The sequence below is a fragment of the Haliotis cracherodii genome, unplaced genomic scaffold, assembly GCF_022045235.1.
Source record: "Haliotis cracherodii isolate W230 unplaced genomic scaffold, xgHalCrac1.p SCAF_8, whole genome shotgun sequence".
Classification (NCBI taxonomy): Eukaryota; Metazoa; Mollusca; class Gastropoda; order Lepetellida; family Haliotidae; genus Haliotis; species Haliotis cracherodii.
This window is the reverse complement of record NW_027266341.1, coordinates 3,302,784-3,315,577: the sequence shown is the minus strand read 5'-3', so window position 1 is coordinate 3,315,577 and position 12,794 is coordinate 3,302,784. Positions and strand designations below refer to the sequence as shown.

At 42.7% G+C, this 12,794-nt stretch overlaps 1 protein-coding gene across 1 annotated transcript; it reads left to right on the top strand.

Moving 5' to 3' along the window:
- The first annotated feature begins 316 nt into the window (after positions 1-316).
- LOC139450520 (uncharacterized) lies at positions 317-11,861 on the top strand. Its single transcript, XM_071232250.1, has 5 exons — positions 317-642; positions 4,861-5,040; positions 5,361-5,624; positions 9,989-10,239; positions 10,922-11,861. The coding sequence occupies exons 1-5, from the start codon at positions 317-319 to the stop codon at positions 11,578-11,580; spliced, it is 1,680 nt and encodes a 559-aa protein (XP_071088351.1). The 3' UTR covers positions 11,581-11,861.
- Positions 11,862-12,794: the final 933 nt, after the last annotated feature.

Here is a 12,794-nt window from a genome sequence, read left to right as displayed (position 1 = left end):
TTAATGAACAGATGGTTCTCCAAGGTCCAACTTTGGCCAAAACCGAGAACATTCAAGTGAACGCTAGTTCATAGCTTTCGTGACAGCTTTAACTACGGATTCCATAAATATTAATTTCCAGGATGTTCTTAGATGTATCAACAAATAATAACAGGCGCCTAGCGAAACGTCTGTTGACATGTATACACTCCGCCCCTAGCTCAACATCCGCCCATAGTTTAAGTAGGGTAAGAGCAAGTAGATTGCTCTTCTGTCGATATAACGAATACAGCCGGCGCCAGTGGTGTTTTGCAACAAATCTGACTTCACCGACAGCATGGGTTTGATGCGTTTCATTTTCAAACAAATAGTTTTCATACTTTTGTATGGTATATTTCGTCAGGAAGTGTCGTCTGTTATCACTGAAGAGCAGACGCGATCTATTGAAGCTTTTGTATCGGAGTATATGGCATGCAAGGGCGTGTCTGGCCTAGGTATTGGGATCGTCAAGGAGGATGCGGTGGTTGCGAGAGGATTCGGAGTAGAGGATGTTGACAAACAGAGGAACGTCACAGCCGATGGAACTCTGTTTGCCATTGGTTCTACGACGAAGGCATTCACGACAGTAGTATTGGCTATGGCCATGGAGGAAACGCAAGGAAGGCAAGTAAACACAGTGTATGCCTGCATATGTATGTTGCTCAAATGGTATGCAACTACGTGCATGTTGCACACATGGTATGCGTGCTTATACATGTTACACAGATTGTATGCATGAACGTGTCTGTTTCCTAGATGGTATACATGAATATATATATAGCCCAGGTGGTATGCTTGCAAATGTATGTCACACAGATGGTGTGCATGGATATGTATGTCACACAGATGGTATGCATGCATATGTATGTTCATTAGGTGTATGCGTGCATATGTATGTTGATTAGGTGGTATGCGTGCATATGTATGTTGATTAGGTGGTATGCGTGCATATATATGTTGATGAGGTGGTATCTGTTTGTTGATCAGGTGGTATGCGTACATATGTATGTTGATCAGATGGTATGCGTGCATATGTATGTTGATTAGGTGGTATGCGTGCATATGTATGTTGATTAGGTGGTATGCGTGCATATGTATGTTGATTAGGTAGTATGTGTGCATATGTATGTTGATGAGGTGGTATGTGTGCATGCATACGTATGTGGATTAGGTGGTGTGGGTGCATATGTATGTTGATCAGATGGTATGCGTGCATATGTATGTTGATTAGGTGGCATGCGTGCATATGAATGTTGATCAGATGGTATGCGTGTATATATATGTTGTTTAGGTGGTATGCGTGCATATTTATGTTGATTAGGTGGTATGTGTGCATATGTATGTTGATCGGATAGTATGCGTGCATATGTATGTTGATTAGGTGGTGAGGGTGCATATGTATGTTGATGAGGTGGTATGCGTGCATATGTATGTTGATTAGGTGGTATGTGTGCATATTTATGTTGATCAGATAGTATGCGTGCATATGTATGTTGATTTATTGGTATGAGTGCATATGTATGTTGATTAGGTGGTATGTGTGCATAAGTATGTTAATGAGGTGGCATGGGTGCATATGTATGTTGATCAGATTGTATGTGTACATGCATATGTATGTTGATTAGGTGGTATGCGTGCATATGTATGTTGATCAGGTGGTATGCATGCATATGTATGTTGATTAGGCGGTATGCATGCATATGTATGTTGATTAGGCGGTATGCATGCATATGTATGTTGATTAGGCGGTATGCATGCATATGTATGTTGATTAGGCGGTATGCGTGCATATGTATGTTGATTAGGCGGTATGCATGCATATGTATGTTGATTAGGTGGTATGTGTGCATATGAAAGTTGCACAGATGTCAAGGTTACATGATCAGTCTGAGTGAGTAAATGTGTTGATAACTCCAGCTATATAACGGCGCCTGTAAATCATTAAATCGGGTCCTGGCAAACCAGTGATTGATAGGGAAAACAAGTTTACACACACACACTCAGCCAGGTCACACATTGTGACCACCTGATCCACAGAAGTGTGAGTGCTCTTACGACAAGTGTGAGTGACGGGACAGCCTAGTGAACACTCGTCCATTCTGGTACACAGTGCGGAACATATTCAGTGTGTCTCCTGCAGTTATAATGCTGAAATATTGGTGCGCCAGGGGCTACTGGGGCTACTGGGGCTACTGTCTCGGGGTGTAAAGTGTGACAGATTAAACATGTGGACGTCAGCTAGCTAATTGACTACTGACGCCCAAATATAGTTTGCCCGAAGATGGTACGTCTAAGAGACAGACAGTTATTTCACTCACAAACCCATACTGCAATGTACTGATGTGCTTTTGAAATATATATACATGTGCATGAATCACTCCTTGGGTAGCGTTACAGACTCGGGTGCTGAGTCGCAACAAGCTCTGTCAGAGTGCACATTGCAGACATGGACATGTGTATAGCCTCTAATTCCCAAACCATTAACCATTAAATACATATTGCATGACATACCATGTCATTTGGTTGGCAAACCGTCAGTTCTTTTTAGGTCTATGCTCCATAAACCGAACAATGATAGTCACGCCTACTAACGGACTGCTGTTTCCTGATTGGCTGATAATAGAGTGGGTGGGACTTGTGTTGCATAATTTGGCTGAAATATTATATCACTGATTTCGTATCCTTGTCTACAGTGTTTGGTTTAAGTTATCAAGTGACGTTATTATTTTTGACGTATATATTTATAAGATTGTACTTCCATTTTTACTTTATGCAGGTATAACAGCAAAAACATAAGAAAATTAATTCGTAAACGCATCGAATATTTCCATTGAAATTGTTTGGTTTCAAAAGTCAAAAACCGAAATATACGAATGATTGAATATTTGATTCTGGCCAAGACAATCCAGTGACTGGTATTTAAAGCAACGTCGTCGTTGTCAAGCTTGACCACACGACCCTGATGACTGGGCAGCAAATTACAACAGTGCCACGCGTTATTATGAAGGATATCTTTCTGCTTCGAAATGGCATATCGGAGTTCAGCATAACCACAAACATACGCGAGAAGGTTTCAGAATGCATCTTTAACTGATGATTTACTCACGTTTCATAATCATTCAATCTTCCTAAACCGACACTGTTTGCCTGCTAACGCAGATTGCATCGGCAAGTGAGACGTAATGCTTCATATGGATCGCGGTAATACGCTGAGGGTTGCGTTTTGGTGTGTGTGTCTTTCTGCGAATGTGAGTGTATGTGTGTGTGAGTGTGTGTCCCTTCGTACTGAATATAACGTTGCAAAGTGGGAACAAGTCTTTGAAAATTCAAATTCATTCGAACATCATTGTACATCAGGTGCGATTGTGTCGAGACAAATACACTCTTCAAAAAAAAGAAATGCACAGTTAGTATGTAGTTCATTGAACCTGAGTACACAAAGAATCCGGTATATAAATTGAATAATTATGTATTATTGGAAAATGTTGGTGGCCTGATATTCGACAAACGGTGCGTCAAAACGCAGCCATTGTCAATTTGCAATGTCTTAAACGGCATTCTTTTCACACATAATCAAAAATATCATTGGGGAAAACAGTAAAGCAAAATGCATATACAAGTTATGGCATTCGTAACTCGTGGTAGTGGCTACAAAAAGGCAAGCATAAGCCAATATTTTGTCATTCATTTGTCAACATTTTTCAAGTTCGAAAATGCCGAGACTCAGCGTTGCCAATCGAAACATCGCCAAAGGACGTATCCAAAGAGGGGAATCGCAGTTTTCTGTTGCACGCAATTTCAACGTCCACCACAGAACCATTTGCCGCCTTTGTGACCGATTCACACAGTTCAATTCCACTGCAGACCGGCCGACCAAGAGTTACTACCCCTGCATAGGATCGCTAGGCTGCATAGGATCGCCATCTTCGCGAGGCTGGAATCCGACCCAGAAGACCAGTTATCGTCCCTGTTTTGCAACAGATCCATCGACACCGACGCTTGCGTTGGTGCCATACCTTACAGCCTGGGAATTTGAGAAACTGGAGACGAGTATGGTTTAGCGATGAATCACATTTTCTTCATCACCGGCGAGATGGAAGACAACGTGTTTATCGTCGACGAAATGAGCGTTTTGCCCCACGTTGTGAACGTGTCATGGTATGGGGGTCTATATCCTACACCACGAGATCTGACTTGGTTGTGGTTCAGGGAAATTTACCAGCAAATCGCTATATGAATAAAATGCTTCAACCTCACCTTCTTCCAATCATTGACCGCCAGAGGGAGCTGTTTCAACAGGACAAGGCTCCGCCACATACAGCTCGTGTCACGGTAGATTACCTTCATAAAGCCAACATGAACGGCTTGCCCTGGCCGTCGGGATCTTTAGATCTCAACTCGATCGACGTGTACGTCAACGTCAGAACACGCCGCAGACACTCCCACAACTGGCCAACGCGTTACAAGCAGAATGGCGCAGAATTTTGCAGGATAGAATTCGTACAGTTATCCAATCAGTGTCGAGTATGATGCAGAGTCGTAATTGCTGTCCGGGGCGGTCACACGAGATACTGAGTTAGGCGCAACCTTGTGGCCTTATGTGACATGACAATGTACAGTTTTCAATGCCTTTCTACAACGACAACATGTGACTATCGAACACCAAAATTTCATATTTGCATCTAGGATATTAAATCAAATATATCGACTTTATCAGGTACAAAAGAAATTCCTAAATATCTACCTGTGCGTTTTGTTTTTTTTAAGAGTATACGTGTGTTGTCGTAGCTCCATTGTAGTCACCATGCATAGCTTTCAACCATTACTGGTGTTCTTCTTCAGGTTGACGTGGGACTCAAAAGTCGCTGATGTTTTGGGCGAAGACTTTCGGTTCATAGATGAAGAGAGAACCAAACTGACAACTATAAAGGACTTGCTGGCTCACAGAACTGGCCTGATGGGCCCCGGCGTGGCTTTGCTCTACAAGTACGACAGCACCTATACTCGCGCTGATCTAGCAAGGTTTGTTTGTTTGCTTTTTTAACGCCGCACTCAGCAATATGCCAATTTTATGACGGCGGCAGCAATATGGCAACTTTATGACGGCGGTCTGTAAATAATCGAGTCTTGACCAGTCAATCCAGTGATTGTTATCATGAGCATCGATCCACGCATTTGGCATACACAAAACGGCAAAAGGGACACACATAGGAAGAATCGACTCGCAAACCATCCATAACGCTTACAAATAACAGTTATCAGAAAGTGCAAAGATTTACCGAAAAGAAAACTAAAATGTATGTCTGCTTTTACTGGTTCCAGTGTTTGCTTTTTGCCTGTAGGGATATTCGCTATCTGGAAGAGAAGGTGGGTTTTAGGGATCGCTGGGTGTACAACAACTACATTGTGACCTTAGCTGGTCACGTGGCCGAGGTCATCACAGAGAAAACATGGGAAGAACTTCTTCAGCTGACCATCTTTGACCCTTTAAACATGACCAGCTCGGGGGTGCTCGGGACGCCCATCCTCGAGTCACCAGGACGGTTTACACCCGGGTACTACGAGAAGATGGGGAGCGTCTTGCAGACTCCTCGCCATGCGTACATGTGAGTGACTGTTGTTGTCAACTATTATTGAGATAGCATCATAAGTATACGGACACAAATGGGGTGCAGGGATGCATGTTGACGTAGACACAACACTGTTGTAGTTGACGAAGTCATTCGGTGACATGGGTGCAACAAAAGCAACAATTTGGTGGCTAACAAACATAAAAACATTTTACTTATTATTTCCGTTTAATAATTCTTTTTAGGCACCCACCCACCAGACCATGTCCTGAGCAAGCAATAATAAACATCATGCTTCTTTTATCGGGGGTAGGTCGGGTAGCCTAGTGGTTAAAGCGTTAGCTCGTCACGCAGAAGACTCGGGTTCGATTCCCGACATGGGTACAATGTGTGAAGCCCATTTCTGGTGTCCCCCGATATTGCTGGAATATTGCTAAAAGCCGCGTAAAACCATACTCACTCACTCACTCTTTTATCGGAAATATACGTTTTGAATTACTGTAACTCTGTATGAAAGTGGATCAACAATACTGGGAGTAACATGCTACCAGTCGCCATAATGACTGCCGTTTCATCCGCTTTACAATACTAATTCTCTGTCGTTACAAAGGCTTATTATGTACATATGATTCAACATTCTAAACAGTACACAACCTTCCATGGATACTCCTCATATGCAGGACATACGATATGTTTTGTCTTTTGGAGGCATTTTTGACACAAAGTTTGTATAATACATTTATCAACCGTAGACAGTGCCGTAGTCAGCCGGGGTGGGGGGGCTATGGGGATGGGGGGGGGGGGGGGGGGGTTGCATTTATTATGTGCACACACACCCACCCCCGTCAAAAAAAAGTTAACTACGGCCATGGTAGAGGTGTTTGGTAGTATTTATGTTCAAACGCATACACATGTACATGCAGACGTGCCAATGAGTGATCGAGTGAGTGAGTATGGTTGTACGCCGCTTTTAGCAATATTCCAGCAATATCACCTCGGGGGACACCGGAAAATGGGCTTCACACATTGTACCCATGTGGGGAATCGAACCCGGGTCATCGGCGTGACGAGCCAAAGCTTGAACCACTAGGCTATCCCACCGCCTCTCACATGCCAGTGAGAACAGAGGTATGAACTCAGCACTAATACCCTCTATCATATATACAAGTATACGTGTAGCTGAGCATGATAGAGCAATACAATACACTGCCTCATGCATTCATGCTTGCTTTCTTTTATTTATGCTTATGCGAGCATGCATTCATCAAATGCATACTCGCTTAGCCTTACCTCTTATATCACAAATAAGTTCAACTATTATTACTAAAATTACCAAAATTCCTTTTTAGCTTAATGCGTATAATGATATAAGGATACTTGAATGTGTGGTTTTCTAAAGCATAATAATCACGAATCCACATTCCGTGTAGTCGTGTCTAAAAACACATATATCCAAATACAAACAATACACCTGGACTGACTGCTGGCATACATTATGCAATAATCTACTGCAATACAATACAGTACAACAAAACAGGACAATACAATACAATACAATACAATACCAAGTGCTACTTAACGATCATAATATCACATGCGCTATCACAAACACACGTCAACACACGTAACACACACACACACACACACACACACACACACACAGATAAACACACAATACTATTAGTTCCAACATAAACTATACTGTAACATATATTCCATCTTCCAGAGTCAAGGGAGTTAACTTAGTCTATATAAGTCCAGTTACCACTGTGGAAAATGGCCGTTTATAGTCCGTTGACTCCTTTGCCTGGGGAAGATGCATATATTCTAACAGAAACAATAACATGTATATGTAAAACGGTCAAGACAACATTTGACGTCGGTGATACATGGTTAAAACGGTTTTACAGAGTTTATGAATTGTGTCTGACGTATTTAAATGGTGCATGAACTTTTCGACTGGTGAGGAGTTGTTAAAAGATGGGGGTCATGTCATTCGACTTCACTTCCGTAAACATGTCACACAGTAAGTAAGTGTACATATCACATTCGATGAAGAAATGTATATGTACAACAACAACAAATGAAACGATCGCGTACTGGTGGAAAAACCCAATCAGCTTACAGGCCTTGCCCGCCATGCTAATTAAGTCGTTTGGGTTGTTACAAAATACAGACCTCAAAGTGCGAACTTTGGATACGTGCATTCTCTAATCAGCCAATCAGACCAGATGCGTCTAGATTCACAGTACGGGCGAACGAAGCATCTGATTTCTGAGTCTCGAAAACGAACGTTAATGTGCAGTTCAGCATGGAAGATATGTCTTTAAAAAAAACACCCAGTCGTTTTTTTCCTGAGTGTCATAGCATCTACACACGATCTCATTAAAACCAGTCATTTTACTCCTTTACGATACCTCTGCACAACACCTCCATGGAAGTTCGCGTCAAGTAAATCCTGAGCAAACTGACCGTCATATCTGAATGACAGATGCATGGATTCTTTAGCCAATCCGATTTCAGCTCTCTAAACGATTTCTCTACCACTCCGATTCAGAAATTTTGATTTGTACAAATGAAAACCCTCTAATAACTCACATATTGCTTCGATGGAACTCCTGATTCAGTGTAGTTGCAATGGCGCTCAGAAACGATTTGGTATTCAAATATCCACAACAATTATAGCGCGTTCTTAATTACCTACATTCGGAGCTGGAGGCGAGGATTTAGAAGCCGACGCTGACTGGCTGATTAGAGAAGTCCACCAACTGTCCTGGGCTGTCCTGGGCTGTCCTGGGCTGTCCTGGGATCTTCACGCAGCATCGGGGGTGAAGATCTGGTTTTAATCAGGTTGCATCTGCACTCGAAAAGGTGCATCAGCGAGGGAACATTTGTGCTTTGTAGATGGTTAAACCTGTCTTTCTTCATACCGATTATTTTTCCAATCAGGAACATAAACTAATACCCCGTTCACATGCACCTATATACATATGTGTTACATTTGAATACCTGTGTAAATATACACACGTGAGTATACGTCGTGTGAACGCATTACGCATGTGTGTATATTTACACCAGGTGCAAATTGCACCACGTCCGGAGCAGGTGCAAATGTAAATTTACACAAGTGCAAATTTACACTGTGTGGATATGTTGTCACGTGAACGTTTATGCCAACACCAGAGGATGATCTAATTAACATAGAAGAAGAAGAAGAGTGAGTGAGTGAGTGAGTACGGTTTTACGCCGCTTTTGGCAATATTCCAGCAATATCGCGGCGGGGACACCAGAAATGGGCTTCACACATTGTACCCATGTCGGGAATCGAACCCGGGTCTTCGCTGTGACGAGCGATGGCTTTAACCACTAGGCTACCCGACCGCCCCAGAAGAAGAAGAAAGACATTTTTATTAAAATGTCACGCATTGGACAGCATAAAATTTCTACGTAGCTCGGGAAGATGTGTTCAATGCCCGGCCAGTATGACAAATGAGACACTAAAGTCAGTAAAATAAGTAAAAGATTTATAGATTGAAAGAAAACAGATTGTACAGATTAAATCACACACATGTTCCTTCATGATTATTGTAAGTCAACTTCTTCTCATTCGATTTTGACTGGAAAACAACCTTTTCGTGTTGAAAGTTGTGATCAGACTGATGAATACATGTGCCTGTCTTCATTTACATACCATATCTATATTTATTTACCTTAGTGAACGGGGAATAATATGGTTGGCTCCGGCAATGTTGCCGAAATTTAGAGTATAGTGTAGCTGAATCTGACAATCCGACATCTTACTGACAGAGGCATCTTTTGATTCGGGGAGTGGGGCCTTGTGGTTAAAGAGTTCGCTCGTCACGCCAAAGACCCGGGTTCGATTCCCCACATGGGTACAATGCGTGAAGCCCATTTCTGGTGTCCCCCGCCGTGATATTGCTGGAATATTGCTAAAAGCAGCGTAAAAGAATACTCACTCGCTTTGATTGGGTCACAGTTATCGATTCAAGGTTATAACAGATCCCCAGCAACCTATGCTTGTCCTAGGAGACAATGGATGGGGTTATGACAGATCCCCAGCAACCTATGCTTGTCCTAGGAGACAATGGATGGGGTTATAACAGATCCCCAGCAACCTATGCTTGTCCTAGAAGACAATGGATGGGGTTATGACAGATCCTCAGCAACCTATGCTTGTCCTAGGAGACAATGCATCAGAGGGTCAGGCACGGTGACTTCATCTCATCGACCCCCCCACAGCGGCGAAAACAAACAAACGTCATATGAAAGTGTTGTCAAAGGTATCGAATGTGCTTGGGTAAACGATTTGTTTTAAAGTAATGACATTGACAGTGTCATTGCTTGTTCATTGTAATCATTTTCGTCATTTTAATGTACAGCATCCACCCTCTGGAGCCTGCAGGAGGTATTGTAGCTACGGTCGATGATATGGTGAAATGGTTACAATTCCTCACAGCTGACGGCAGGACTGAGGAAGGGAGACAACTGCTGTCAGCATCAATGATGAAGTCCATGTTTGACGTGCACATGTTTGTCCCTGGTGACGACAACCTTGTTAGTATGCCTACGTTCCCAGTAGCACATCTACATCGAGGCTATGGACTGTCTTGGGACATAGGAAACTATAGAGGTATTTAGTATAAGGCGGTCTACGCTTTTACAATAAATGAAAATGTTCCGATATATATACGCCATTCTACTGCATTAAGGCACGGGAGGGGGGTGGTGGGGGAGGTTATATGGGGTTTAACGTCGCGTCCAAGATTATTGCACTTATATAGCGACGTGCATGAATGTGTTTGTGTGTGGCTGCTTGTACTAGTCCGGACTATAGTGCACACTGAGATACCATGCCGTAGTTTATTGACATGAATACCCCACTCAGACACAGTATACTGACTCCGAGACGACCAGTCCTTGTTTAAGCCCGTTAATGCCGAGCGCCAGGCAGGGTAACAACAAGTTTAATCTTTTAACGTCTTTTGGTATGACGCGGCCTGGGATCAAACCCAGGACCCTCCGCTCTCAGGGCGGACGCTCTACCACGGAGGCGGTCTCACATTAAAGCAATGGTTTGGCTGGATTTTCAAATGATTGCTAGGCATAAGCTGTTAAGAAATGTCAAGGAGTGTTAAAAAACAATTATTCACAGACCAGACCAACTGATTCTGAGAATCATCGTTTTTGGCACTGCTGGAATATTGCCCACAGCGCCGTACAAACACCACGCTCATTCAAGCATTCGCGGGTCCGTAGGAAAGATCTGATTATAAATACATTGCAAGTTAATGTTCCATTCACTGCTGTTCCAGGTTTCCAGTTTCTGTGGCACGCTGGTCTTATTGGCGCCCACGTCTCGATGGTAGCTGTGTTGCCGCAATTCAAACTTGCCCTCTTCATCTCTAGCAACACGATGACCGATCTCCAGCCGATAGTGTACTACGTGCTGGACCTACTGTCTGGGCTACCCCAGTGGCTCAACTCAACATCCGCGTGTTCTTTTCCATCACCATGGAAACAGGACTTACACAAATCGAACGAGTCAGGTTCTGAGACAGATGGGCACAAAAAAACAGGCACCCCTGCCGACACCGAAATCAGAATGGAGTCGTACATGGGAAGCTACGGCCACAGAGTTTTCGGCGAGTTACAAGTTAGCCTCAATAGGTCCATTCAAAAGCTATATCTATGTTATGGGGCGTTACAAGGGCCACTCGTGATCGAGGACACAAATAAACATGTATTTCAGCTTAATGGAGTCCCAAACTACGTCAGATTCAGAACAATGGTGCAAGGGAAATTTCAGAATTTTGTGTTCCTCGATGACAGTTTGTTTTATACAAGAGGAGTGCGCCTTTCCGACCCGGTCAGCGGCAGTGCGCGTTGTTCTTATCACTGCCTCGTTCTGACAGTGCTGGTGGTTTACTGGATGACAGGTGTACATGATATATATGTGTATTGGACACAATGATGCCAAAACCACGACCTGCAGGTTAAGGTTGTGCAGACTTCTTTTGTAAACAGAAAAAGGTATATGTTTCAATGATAAAGTATTCCACTTGCTTATTGACATGTCGCCGCTGGGCTGGGGTAAACACTTCTCTCTCCCTGTTCGTGTTTTGATGAGCTGATCACGTGAGCCGCATCTTAATCGAGTGGGAGCTAGTCGGAACTCAACACCATTGTCTCTTTATCTGTTGGTTATGGGCCGGATTATAGACAGACAGAAGTAAAACAGAAACACGTCGATAGTTTGAGCATCTTAATTGCTTATTACATAAAGGCTGTCTAGTTGTCACATAATTAGGGGCGGTCGGGTAGCCTGGTGGTTAAAGCGTTCGCTCGTCACGCCGAAGACCCGGGTTCGATTCCCGACATGGGTACAATGTGTTAAGCCCATTTCTGGTGTCCCACGCCGTGATATTGGTGGAATATTGCTAAAAAAACGGCGTAAAACTATACTCACTCAATTGTTTACAAGTACATCATTATTCTGTTTTAGCATGAAGGCACTCTACATTTAGGACACACATAACATATGACAAGCGATAGAAATTGGCACTAGTCGTATAGTCCTTGCCATACTGTCCAATGGTTAAGGTAGTAGTAGACATTTGCCACTTGTAATGGATTTGTTATATGTTATCATTATAAGGACTAGTGGATTAAACAAGTTAGTTCGTTTTGCTGCATAGAGGTGTAATAGGAAACAAGAGGACACGTTGTTTAATAGTGAGACGGGTATTTTATTGAGCTCTCCCTATTAAGGGGATTTCATATTATTAAAAGGCTTATTATGAAAGGGATATGCATTGTTATCTTCTTAGTTCGATGTGTTATCTTGAAAACGTTACTGGGTGATAACGGAAATTGTCACCTTTTATTTCGCTTATTTTATTATTTCCAATTTCCAGTCGTGAATTTCACCTTAATTTATGCTGAGCGATATGCCATCACATCAAGCTTGTGGTGTCTACATATCCCAGGTGCTGGAGCATGAACACTGTAATTTCACGGAAGGACACATTCTGCTTACAAATACATAAATAAATTGCAAGTGCTTTCGTGGCATTTGATTGGCTAACCAAGTATTATTTTTGTGTTCATGTTTCCATAAACCGAAAAATATTAGGCCACGCCCACTTAGAAACTACTGTTTCCTGATTGGCTGATAATACATTGGGC

Coding starts and splice junctions, on each gene's coding strand:
- LOC139450520 (XM_071232250.1), top strand. CDS start 317: ATGGGTTTGATGCGTTTCATTTTCAAACAAATAGTTTTCATACTTTTG. Junction 643..4,860: donor ATGGAGGAAACGCAAGGAAG/GCAAGTAAACAC, acceptor GTTCTTCTTCAG/GTTGACGTGGGACTCAAAAG. Junction 5,625..9,988: donor ACTCCTCGCCATGCGTACAT/GTGAGTGACTGT, acceptor TTTAATGTACAG/CATCCACCCTCTGGAGCCTG.